Source organism: Rana temporaria, chromosome 9 (assembly GCF_905171775.1).
Source record: "Rana temporaria chromosome 9, aRanTem1.1, whole genome shotgun sequence".
In the NCBI taxonomy this organism is placed as follows: Eukaryota; Metazoa; Chordata; class Amphibia; order Anura; family Ranidae; genus Rana; species Rana temporaria.
In genome coordinates this window covers 16,312,619-16,324,896 of record NC_053497.1, presented here as the reverse complement: position 1 = coordinate 16,324,896, position 12,278 = coordinate 16,312,619, and the positions used below count along the sequence as shown (strand labels likewise).

At 45.0% G+C, this 12,278-nt stretch overlaps 1 protein-coding gene across 3 annotated transcripts in view; it reads right to left on the bottom strand.

The window, feature by feature from the left end:
- Positions 1–3,137: 3,137 nt before the first annotated feature.
- FGD1 (FYVE, RhoGEF and PH domain containing 1) overlaps positions 3,138–12,278 on the bottom strand; it is a 267,137-nt gene continuing 257,996 nt past the window's right edge. For all 3 annotated transcript variants that reach the window (XM_040322864.1, XM_040322866.1, XM_040322865.1), the window contains exons 17-18: positions 11,352–11,495; positions 3,138–4,862 (exon numbers count right to left, since the gene is read on the bottom strand). In XM_040322864.1, coding sequence (XP_040178798.1) covers positions 4,596–4,862; positions 11,352–11,495 — 411 coding nt within the window. In that variant the 3' untranslated portion in view covers positions 3,138–4,595. The remainder of the gene's footprint in view (positions 4,863–11,351; positions 11,496–12,278) is intronic.

Genomic DNA, 12,278 nt, shown 5'->3' with positions numbered 1-12,278 from the left:
CCTTGAGTTCAACCTTCAGCTTTAATCCTACAAAAGGGCATTATGAAAGAGCATTATAAAAGAGCATAAAGGACATTATGAAAGAGCAGGTTGGCAAATCACTACTTTAGCTACTGAATGTCAGTTAGTGCAAGAGTTACCTAAAAGTATAACTTAAAGGCAAAACTTTTTTCTTAGTTTGGACTACTTGGAGTAGAGATGGGCGTAGTAGAACTAGAGGGCCATATTCTTAGAGATCTCCGGCGGCGTAACGTATGTCCTTTACGTTACTCCGCCGCAAGTTTAACTGGCAAGTGCCTGATTCCCAAACCACTTACCTGTAAACTTGCGGCGGCGTAGCGTAAAGTCCACCCGCGCAAGCACTCCTAATTCAAATGATCCTGGTAGGGGGCGTGGATCATTTAAATTAGGCGCGCTCCCGCGCCGATCGTAATGTGCATGCTCCGTCGGGTAAATTACCCGACGTGCATTGCGCTAAATGACGTCTCGCGGACGTCATTTGTTTTGACGGTAACGTAAATGGCGTCCATCGCCATTCACGGACGACTTAAGCAAACGACGTTAAATTTTCAAATTTCGACGCGGGAACGACGCCCATACTTAACATTGAGTACGCCACCTAGGGGGCATGTTTATCTTTACGCCGCGTATCGCTTACGGAAACGACGTAAAATCACTACGACGGGCAAGCGTACGTTAGAGAATCGGCGTGACTAGTCATTTGCATATTCTACGCTGACCGCAAAGGAAACGCCACCTAGCGGTCAGCGTAGATATTGCAGCCTACGATACAACGGCGCAGGCCATCGTATCTTAGGCATGTTTAAGTGTATCTCAGTTTGAGAATACACTTAAACATAGGACGGCCTTAGAATCGGACTTACGTCGGCGTATCTGCTGATACGCCGGCGTAAATTCTTTGAGAATATGGCCCAGAGTGACCACATTTCCAAACTACCATTTAGGGACACCCATCTCAAAAATCAGCTTGTTCTGTAACGAATCATAGCACAGTGATTGGCCTATGGATTTAAGATTTCTCCAATCACAAGCAGGTGGTGGGATTTTGCTCCTCCGGGCAATCCCGGCCAGGACAAGTACTGTCTGTGAGTAAAGCGGTGATGTGGCGGCCTTTTTTGGGTTCATCAGTTTGGCCCAGGGGGGGTGGCTGTGTCAGCTTCATTCCGGGACACTGTATTGTCCTAGAATGAATGTGCCCGGGACAGACCTGCAAAATGCGGGACTGTCCCGGGAAATCTGGGACACGTGGTCACCCCTAAGTAGAACACCTGTCAGATTTTTATTGCAGTCTGTGTCCCCATTAGGAAAATCCACCCTCTCTATTGATCAACTTCTAATGGACCAGCTCGTTGGAAAATTTTTCTTCAATTAGCGCATGCAGCCAATCGATCAATGTATTCTAACAGCAGGGGAATTCTGCTGTCAGAATACAATGACACAGCGGGGAAAATTCAAATGTATAAATGGGGGAATCGGCTTCATTTTCTTTTTAGTTCAGCCAGCTGGCTGAACAAAAAAACTGAACCATGTATGAACAACTTTACTAGGCAATGAAGGACAAGGCAGACAGCTGTGGGATTCTTAGGCTTCATTTCCATGGACGTTTTTGGATGTTTTTACAGCCACTTTTCTGAGCTTTTTTTGCAGCTTAAAAACGGCTCTCCATGTTAGTCTATGGCCTCATGCCCACCATGACGTTTTTGAGCTGTAGATGGCTGAGCCGTTTTTAAGCTGCAAAAAAAAAAACAGGACCAGTGCTTTCTGAAGCTCCAGCCTTATGCCGCGTACAGACGGTCGTTTTTTGTGATGAAAAAAAACGACGTTTTTGAAAACGTCATTTAAAATGATCGTGTGTGGGAGAAAACGTCGTTTTATGTCTTATGAAAAACGACAAAAAAAAATTCGAACATGCTCGAATTTTTGGTGTCGTTTTTCAAAACGTCGTTTTTTTGTTTCACAGAAATTGACCGTGTGTACCAAAAAACGACGTTTAAAACGACGTTTTTAAACCCGCGCATGCCCAGAAGCTAGTTTCAATGGAAAAAAGTGGTGAAACGTAACCTCGCTTTGCTAGAGCATTGTGAAAAAACGATGGTGTGTAGGCAACGTTGTTTTTGAAAATGATGTTTCAAAAACGTCGTTTTATTTCATGATTTAAAACGTCGTTTTTTTTTCATCACAAAAAACGACCGTCTGTACGCGGCATTAGAGCTGTAAAAATGCCAGACGTTAAAAAACGCTTTAAAAACGTGCAAAAACGCAAAAAAACTCTACCGCTGCGTTTTTGAGCTCCAGCTCAAAAAAAAAACATGGACAGGCGTTTTTAAGCTGTAAAAAAGGCTAAAAAAAAGTGGCTGTAAAAACATCCATGGAAATGAAGCCTAAGGAGTAAGAAAAAAAATCTAATCCCCAATTCCTACGCTTGTCTGTATAGAAGAAACTGCTTCCTTCCTGATTGGCTGAGGCGGATCTCTGACTCAGCCAATCAGAGGAAACTTTGTATTCATTCATAGAATACAAAGCTTCCCATTAATGGCTGGGCAGCTCCATTTTGTTCCGGAAGTGGGACGGGAACACTCCTTCCCACTCCTGGAACACAATGCTGTACACTGTATGTAGCCGACCTTCACACAGATAATAGTGTGCCCAGCAAGTGCACCTGTATGTACAATAAAAGTTTGTTTGGGTCAGCTTGGCCCACACAAATTATTTAAAGGAGTATTGAGGCCGGGTTCACACTATTGCGAATTGGAATCCCTGCATCCAATACGCAATAGCAGGAGAATGTGAATGGCTCTCTATGGAGCCGGTTCACATATCTCCGATGCGGCTCTGGTGCAAATTTGCACAGGGGCCCAGTGCGTCTTTTGGTCCGTTTTAGGTCTGAATTCAGCCAAAAATTCAGGCTGAAATCGGATCTGAAACGGTGAACCAGGACGCACTGGACCCCTGCTGGAAGCTACATCGGCATTAGGTGTGAACGGAGCCAAAACGTACAGTTAGGCTTTAAAAACAAGTCAACATTGGCAGCTCCCATAATTCTACCCTGAGTGGTCCAGCAGTTATTCAGGTCAGTGATGACACATGGGTGGCTTTTCCTTCCACAATCTTCTTCACTAAAATATGGCTTTCCTATATATCAACTTTGCAGCTTTCTCTGTACATATAACATTATTTCCAGCAATGTATTCATTAGCTAAATAGAAACTAATCTGAAGAGATAGTCAATACCCAACTGTATAGTATGCTTCCATTATACTTTACCTGTATTTCTTTTTATAATGATATACTTGGTCATAGAACACTTTAGATTTCTAATAAAGTGTATTTATACCCAAAAGGTAATTATTTTATTTTTTGGGATAGAGTGAGGAAGAGTTAGAACCTGTCAGGTTTTACTGCTTTCCTGTGCTCCATTAGAGAGATTTGCCTTCACTTCCTGTTTTGGGGTCACCGTTTTACTAGAAAGGAAGTAAAGGAAAATCTGTTAAAAGGGAAACAGACAACAATAAAAAGTTGACGGATGATCCCTACTTTAAAAAAGTTTTGGCTATAGATACACTTTAATGCACTTAGGTTCTTGTGTGTATGAAATGCTATACCTTCTGATCACCAGGGAATGCAACCTATGCATTCATGAATGTCATAAAGGACTGATTTGTCATTGCTACAGTAGCCCTGTATTACACTTTTATAACAGATGAATATGGCCACTTACTATATCGTTGTGGAATATTGAGTTGGGAACACATCCATCCAATCTGCCTACCGGTTCTACTTTATAATGCATTTGACTTTTTATTTTTGGCGTAGTTGTCAGGATACTTGTACACAAAAACGGAAAGCAGATTTGGAAGAACACAGGTGGCACATTACACCTCAGTGGTATTAAGCGTATAACATGTATTATGGCACTTTAGATCGATTCCCAAAAAGCTGGAAATCAATCGATTTTTGGCACCCTGTCCACATTTCTGTCACTCTCTTAAGGCAGGACCTCGCATGCTACCAGGCTACTTTGAGATACTTAAGCATGGAGTTTGGAATGATGGTATAAAAAAATTTAAATGGAACCCATGGTTCCAAAACGAGCAAAAATTACAACTTAAAAAAGTGTTGCTAAATATTATTAAAATAATTATAATACATAACATATAAAAAAAAAAAAAAAAAAAAAGAGAAAGTGCCAGTGATGGGTTTGTGTAAAGAATGAGTTCAGGAGTGTGGAAGCATCAGTTGACCAAGGAAGGAGGTGGTAATGGGTCAAGCCAGCCATCCAACTCCTCCCTATGTAAGCGATGATGGGTCAGTCCAGCCCCATCCCATTGAGCTGTCACAGAGGAGAATGCTTAGTTTAGTTCATCAGAAGTCCTCTGAGTTAGCATGTCCGTTCTTTTTTCTTTCAGGTCTTTTGTTGAACATGGAAGTACTATGGGTGAGTCCAGCCCTCCCCGTGTGAAGCTACTATAGGTAAGTTTAGCCTCACATTGCAATAGTCCCCTATTGAAGATGAATGGATTTGTCTAAATGTCCTTCTTCGGCGTCTCCAAAAGGGAGGTGTAGTGGATTGATCCTCAAGTGTCCCCTAGAGTCTCTCCAGTACCTTCAGTTTCTTCCTCAGTCTCCAGGAGTAAGTGTTTGGTGTTGTAATCCTCCCCTCGTCCAGCTCGGGAAAGTGCTTTTACCCAACGGCGTTGAAATTCTTCAGTTTCGGGGCTGAAGTAGAAGCTGAGCTGGCTTTGACTGATCTTGAAGACGTGTTTGCGATCGGACCGTTCACACTGTTCTGTTGGGGTGACCTCAAAGCCGATTAAAGGGATACTCCTCTGAGCCTTTACATCCTGGGACAGAAAAAAATGATTAGTAACTGGACTCGTATACAAGAGCCAACTCCACAGCTAGATCTTCACTACTTGTCCTTCCCAAGTAAACCATCTACATATAAAAACTGAAGGAAACTATATAGATATTGGGGCAGATCCACAAAGAGAGTACGCCGGCGTATCTAGTGCTACGCTGCCTTACTTTCAAATTTCCCGCGTCGTATCTTTGTTTTGAATCCTCAAAACAAGATACGACGGCATCTGAATTAGATCCGACAGGCGTACGTCTTCGTACGCCTTCGAATCTTAGATGCAATTCTTCGGGGTCCGCTGTGTGGCGTTTCCCTTGTTTTCCGCGTTGAGTATGCAAATTAGCTATTTCCGACGATCCACGAACGTACGAGTGGCCGTCGCATTTTTTTACGTCGTCTCTAGTCGGCTTTTTTCGGCGTATAGTTAAAGCTGCTATTTGGTGGCGTACGCAATGTTAAGTATGGCCGTCGTTCCCGTGTATAATTAAAAAAAAATTATTTTGTTTGCGTAAGTCGTCCGTGAATCGGGCTGGACGTAATTTACGTCCACGTCAAAAAAAATGATGTCCTTGCGACGTCATTTAGCGCAATGCACGGCGGGAAATTTAGGAACGGAGCATGCGCAGTTCGTTCGGCGCGGGGACGCGCTTCATTTAAATGAAACACGCCCCCTACTCGCCGATTTGAATTACGCGCCGTTACGCCACGAGAGATACACTACGCCGCCGTAACTTACGGCGCAAATTCTTTCTGGATTCAAAGCTACAAAAAGTAAGTTACAGCGGCGTAGCGTATCTCACATACGCTGCGCCCATGCAATTCTACGTGGATCTGCCCCAATGCCTATAATAATGAGACTGTAAACACCACTATTATAATTCAGGATAGAAACTGGATGTTAAAATGTGATTGGTTGCTATGAACAATGTTAAACGGTCTTGTGTACATGGACACATATATCTGTAATATAAGGCTCCATTCACACTTGTAGGACTCCAAAGTTGTGCCGACTTTGTAGTGCAAGTTTGGTGTAACTTTGATGCAACTTAGGATGGGTACAGCTTGAATACGACTTTGGCTTTGACCAGTGATAATGGACAACTGTTGCACATAAGTTGCAATGTATAACATTTAGGTATGACTTTCATACATCTTCTGAGGGTTAACATTGAAATATATGGCCTTCAAGTTGCATGAAAGTCAGTCCAAAGTAGTGCATGAACTACTTTTGGGTTGCACATATATGAATGGTTATCATCGAAGAGCATGGGGAACGACTTGTCATGCAATGTTGATGTCCAAAGTTGCATGACAAGTCGCACAAGTGTGAATGGAGCCTAAAAGCCTAAATGGATTTGGAAAGCATATTTGGAAGGGTTCCGTACTCTCCTCCCCTCCTGTAAGCATATCCAGTGTGTCAGACGGACTGCACTTATGTCATATAGTTTAGCCCGATTTGCCCAGAGTGCTCTCACTATCCCAATGTGAGTAGTGATGTACAGAGGACTACAAGAAGATAGCAAAGAGACTGAAGTACAGTATGTATACTAGTCATATTTGAAAAACAAATCTAAAGTGAACCTTTCCCCTCCCATGAAAAAAAAAAAACACCAGCATTATTCAGTATAAAAGGTCACAAATAAACAAATGAACAGCTTCAGACCTCGTTGGGAACCCCGAATCCGCAACCCCAAGTACAACCAGTGCCTGCGCCGGTTGCACCAGTCGCAGAGTCGCATTCGCTGAAACTACCACCTCCAATTTGTTTTTCTGGAGACTCCAAGGCCTATAGGGTTTTTTTTAGCCAATGCACCATCCATTTTGAACTTTAACCCCTAAAACTTCCGGTCTGATCGGGCAAAGGTAGCCTATATTATTTCCCTCCTTTCCGGTGAAGCTCTAGCCTGGGCTGCTTCCCTGTGGGAGAAGAATGATCCGGTAGTTTCCAGCCTGTCTGATTTCTTGAAGCTCTTTCGTAACATCTTCGAGGAGCCGGCTCGGGTTTCTTCAGCGGCTAGTGCTCTTTTACGTCTCCGCCAAGAATCCCGTTTAGTGGGACAATATGCTCTCCAGTTCTGTATCCTCTCAGCTAAATTGAGCTGGAACAATGAGGCCCTGGTCGCTACCTTTTTACATGGCCTCTCTGACTGAGTGAAAGACGAATTACCGGGAAGAACCATCCCTGTCGGTCTGTTTGATGTCATGCAACCAGATCGATATTCGTTTTCAGGAGAGGTCCATAGAAAGAAAACGCCAACACTCCCTAGGCCCTAGCCAGTCTGAGCTCCCCTCACTTTGTCCCGTGGAGCATCCTCTGCCTGCTGAGGAACCTATGCAGCTGGGCCGGACCAGACTAACCCCCGAAGAACGTGCTAGGCGCAGAACTCTGGGCTTGTGCCTCTATTGTGGAGGCAAGGGCCACTTTCGTGACTCCTGCTCGCTTCGCCTAGGAAACGCTCGGGTCTAATACATTTAGAAGGTGGAGTATTGGACCCAGAAACATCACTTTCCGGTCTTCTTCTTCCGGTGTCCCTTCATGTAAGCACTTCTCCCCAATCAACCCTTGCATATCTGGATTCCGGGGCTGCCGGCAACTTTATGGACTGGAGAACTGTTTCTTCAATGAAGCTCACCCTTTCACCCCTTACTACGCCGTTGGTAGTCTCGGCAATTGATGGCACTGTTCTTCCAGGGGGCCCTATTCGCTTCCAGACACTACCTATTAGGATGTCGGTAGGGATTCTCCACCAGGAGTGAATATCCTTCCTCATCCTACCCAAAGCCTCTACCCCCATTGTATTGGGCTTTCCTTGGCTACAGCTCCACTCTCCCCACGTGGACTGGGTCTCTGGGCAGATCCTGGCTTGGGGTCCTTCATGTTTCTCGTCATGTCTTTCCAAGGTGACCCCCAAGGAGAGACTTTCGGTTGCTACCACATCGGTATCTTCTGATCTTCCCACTGCATACAGCGATTACCGGGATGTGTTCTGTAAGAAATCGGCTGAGGTGCTTCCTCCCCACAGGTCTTTTGACTGTGCCATTGACCTTGTTCCCGGAGCAACTCTGCCCAGGGGTCGTACCTACCCTTTGTCCATCCCAGAGACCCAGGCTATGTCTGAGTATGTCGTAGAAAATCTTGAGAGAGGTTTCATCCGGAAATCCTCATCGCCTGCAGGAGCAGGGTTCTTTTTTGTTGCCAAGAAGGATGGTACCTTGAGACCCTGCATTGATTATTGAGGCTTAAACGCTGTTACTATTAAAAATCGATACCCCTTACCCATAATAATTGAGCTATTTGATAGGTCGAAGGGTGCCTCCATTTTCACTAAGTTGGATCTCAGAGGGGCGTACAACCTCATTCGAATACGAGAAGGTGATGAATGGAAGACTGCGTTTAACACTCGAGACGGCCATTACGAATACCTGGTCATGTCTTTTGGGTTATGTAATGCCCCAGCCGTGTTTCAAAACTTTGTCAATGAAATCTTCAGGGACCTGCTGTACCAGTTTGTTGTCATCTATCTGGATGACATTCTTATCTTTTCGGAAAATCTGCGTGTCCACAGAAACCATGTCCGCACTATACTCCAGCGCCTTAGAGAGAATAATCTCTATGCCAAGCTGGAGAAATGTTCCTTTGAATGTTCTGAGGTCCTATTTCTAGGATGCTTTGTCTCAAGCTTGGGTCTTCGTATGGATCCTGGGAAGGTCTTAGCCATTACCAACTGGCCAATTCCTGCTAGCCTCAAGTCCACACAGCGCTTTCTTGGCTTCACAAAATATTATAGGCAGTTCATAAGCAATTACTCTTCCATTGCCGCGCCTATTATCGCTTTGACCAAGAAGGGTGCTAATGCCAAAGACTGGCCCCCTGAAGCTGTCTCTGCGTTTCACGATCTGAAGCAGGCCTTTGTCTCTGGACCTCTCTTGAGGAGACTAAATCCTGGGGAGGCATTCTTTATTGAAGTAGACGCTTTTTCAGTGGGGGTGGGAGCGGTGCTTCTTCAACGCTTTAAGAAGAGACGTCAATCATGTGCGTTCTTTTCCCCAAAAATTTCCCAGGCAGAGAGAAATTATGCCATCGGCGACCGGGAACTTCTCGCAATCAAATTGGCGCTAGAAGAGTGGCGTCATCTTTTGGAGGGTTCCCCTTACTCCATAACGATCTTCATCAATCACAGAATGCTAAACGTCTGAATCCCAGACAGGCCAGGTGGAGTCTCTTCTTTTCCCGTTTTAATTTCACGATTACGTACAAACCTGGTTCCCTGCAACAGTCGGGCTGATGTGCTCTCTAGGTCCTTTGACACTTTGGACGAGGAGCCCACTCCTGAACCTGAGCCGATCATCCCAACTTCATGCATTGTTGCCCATTCTACCACCCTGGACTCAAAAATTCCTCCTGGTAAGACCTTTGTCCCCACTGAGCTAAAATCTTTCATTGGGGACATGATTCCAAGGTGGCGGGCCACGCTGGATTCCTCCGGTCCTTCTTACTCATCAGTCGTCACTACTGGTGGCCTAATCTCTGCTCAGAGGTCAAAGACTATGTCAAGGCTTGTCATGGCTGTGCTTAGTCTAAATCCTCCACACAAGCTCCTGCTGGTCTCCTCATGCCCTTGCCCATTCCTAAAGAGCCCTGGGCTCATATTGCAATGGATTTTATCACCGATCTCCCACTGTCTGACGGTAATACGGTCATTTGGGTGGTAGTCGATCGTTTCTCCAAGATGTCTCATTTTGTTCCCCTTCCTGGTCTTCCTTCTGCTCCTGCCTTGGTTCCCATTTTTATTAGAGAAATTTTCCGCCTCCATGGGGTTCCTTCTCATATTGTTTCCGACAGGGGTGTTCAATTTACGTCTCGTTTCTGGAGAGCCTTTTGCAAATCCCTCAATATTGCCTTGGATTTTTCCTCTTCTTACCATCCTCAATCCAATGGGCAGACGGAGAGGGTTAATCAGGAGTTAGAGGTTTTTCTTCGCACCTTAGTCTCCGCTCATCATGACGATTGGTCCTCTCTACTTCCGTGGGCGGAATTTTCTCATAACAATCATGTAAATACCATTTCACAGAAAACACCCTTTTTCTCAGTTTATGGAAAACATCCTCAACTTCCGCTTCCCATGACCTGTTCTCCGTATATCCCAACCTTGGCTTCAGCTCAGGAGTCCTTTAATTCTATCCGGAGTGAAGTTCATGATTCCCTCAGGGCAGCTGTCGAAAAATTCAAAGGCTTTGCTGACCGCCACAGGCGTAAACCGCCTTCTCTTCAGCCAGGGGACAAAGTTTGGCTCTCCACCAGGAACATCAAACTTCAGATTCCCAAAAGCCTCAAAATCGCTAACTTCTTCCATGTTGCCCTTCTGAAGCCTTTAGTCCTCAATAAGTTCTCTCGTCCTCTCCCTACCATGGCGCCGGTCTCTGAGGATAATCAGGAATACGAGGTCAGTCAAGTTCTGGATTCCCGACTCTGTAGAGGCGCTCTTTATTGGAAAGGCTTTGGCCCTGAGGAGAGGTCTTGGGTCCCTGCATCGGAGGTCTTTGCGCCTCATCTGTTGAAGAAGTTTCATCTGAAGTTTCCCTCTAAACCCAGGCCGGGAAGGGGGAGGCCTCGTAACGGGGGGGGGGGGGGGTACTGTTATGGACACGGAATAATGTCTGTCAGCTTACCTTCTCCTCCATGTGTCCATTAGAGGCCTGACTCTTTTTGTTCAACTTTGTTTGTTAGCTTGTGTTCCTGTCTGCCGTGTGCTATGTTTACCTTTCTGTGTACCGATTTTGGCTCGTCTCTGATTACTCCTGTTTGCCTGTGACCCTGACCTTTGGCCTGTCCCATGATTACCCTTGTCTGCCTGTTGCCCCGACCTCGGCTTACCCATCACCATCCCTTGTGTCCTCGGTGGCTGCTTCCCCTCTCTACCTACGGAGCGTGACCTGGGGACCCCAGGGGCCGCGACCTGGGTTCAGTTGCAGCGAAGGACATCCTCGCCACTAGAGGCTCTGGTGAACATCTGCTGGACCTTAGACTCCGCGCCCTGGGGAATCTTGGGTTCACGTTTCCTGTCCATCTGCAGCAAGTCTGCTATTGGGTTCACTACCTTGCCGTGCACCCCTGTCTCCATCGGGGTGCATTTGTCACCTGGCCACAGGTGACCTGACACATAAAATTATTTATTGAGTAATCCCCTACTGCTTCTTAAAGGGTATTCTCATTGGCCATAGAGCTGACATAGGTTGAATATTGTTTCAAATCCAACCAACTTTCCCAGATTTTCTAAAATATTGGTCCAGTATAATTTTGCAAATGTATTAATTCCTCCTCTTGCTGTTTTAAATTTCTAAGACATATAGGTATCAGGGGGTGCCTTAGCCACTAGGTTCCAATTATAACTATCATATTAATTTTAGGTGGAGTGACATGATTTTTGTAGGTGCATTTTGGATAATTCTTAATCATATGATCTGATAAGCATACCTGTGGAGCTCCATAGATGTACAGCACCAGGGGCTCATTCTGAGGGATGACAAACCAGCCTTTGTGCCAGCTCTTCGCTCCCTTCTCCATGTAATGCATGTAACTGCACAATATACTGTGCTCTGCTACTACTGAAGCCTGTTTCTGTACAAAAGAAAAAATAAATGGAATTTACATTCAGTCCAAAAGCTAATGAAAAACACAAGCACATCTTTCTCAACTAGTCACACTTGTTCCACACATGTGCAGACCACCAGGATCCTGACTAAGGTTGGCCAGTGCTGTGAGATTGCTGTAGATAGAGTAGGGAAGGATTAAAACCTCTACCAGTAAAATGTTTGCTGTCTGTGTATCATGGGGGAAATTTTCCTTCACTTCCTGTCCCAGAGACACAACAGAAAGTTAGAGAAAGTCTAGCAAAGTAAGCAGAATTGCCTGATTATCTGGAATAGGTGTTCCCATCTTAGGCTTTACCCTCACCTCTACTAGTTCTGGGGGACACACTCCATTCAAAACAAAAATAAAGATTTTGTCTAGAGTTACACTTTATAGAAGAGTTTCAACTTTTATATCCATAATTGCAGCATAACATAACAAAGCATCCTTTTTTGTTGGAAGGATAAATACTTAGGGCCAGATTCTCAAAAGAGATACAACGGTGTATCTCCAGATACACTGTCGTATCTCTGTTTCTGAGCCCGGGTATCTATGCGAGTGATTCTTAGAATCATTTACGCATTGATACGGCGTAGATCCGACTGGCGTAAGTCACTTACACCGTCGGATCTTAGATGTAATTCCACGCTGGCCGCTAGATGGCGTTTACGACGATTTCTCATTTGTCTATGCAAATGAGCCTGATACGCCGATTCCCGAACGTTTTTGTGCCGCCTCGTCGTTGTTTACGTTGTTTCCGTAAGCGTAAGG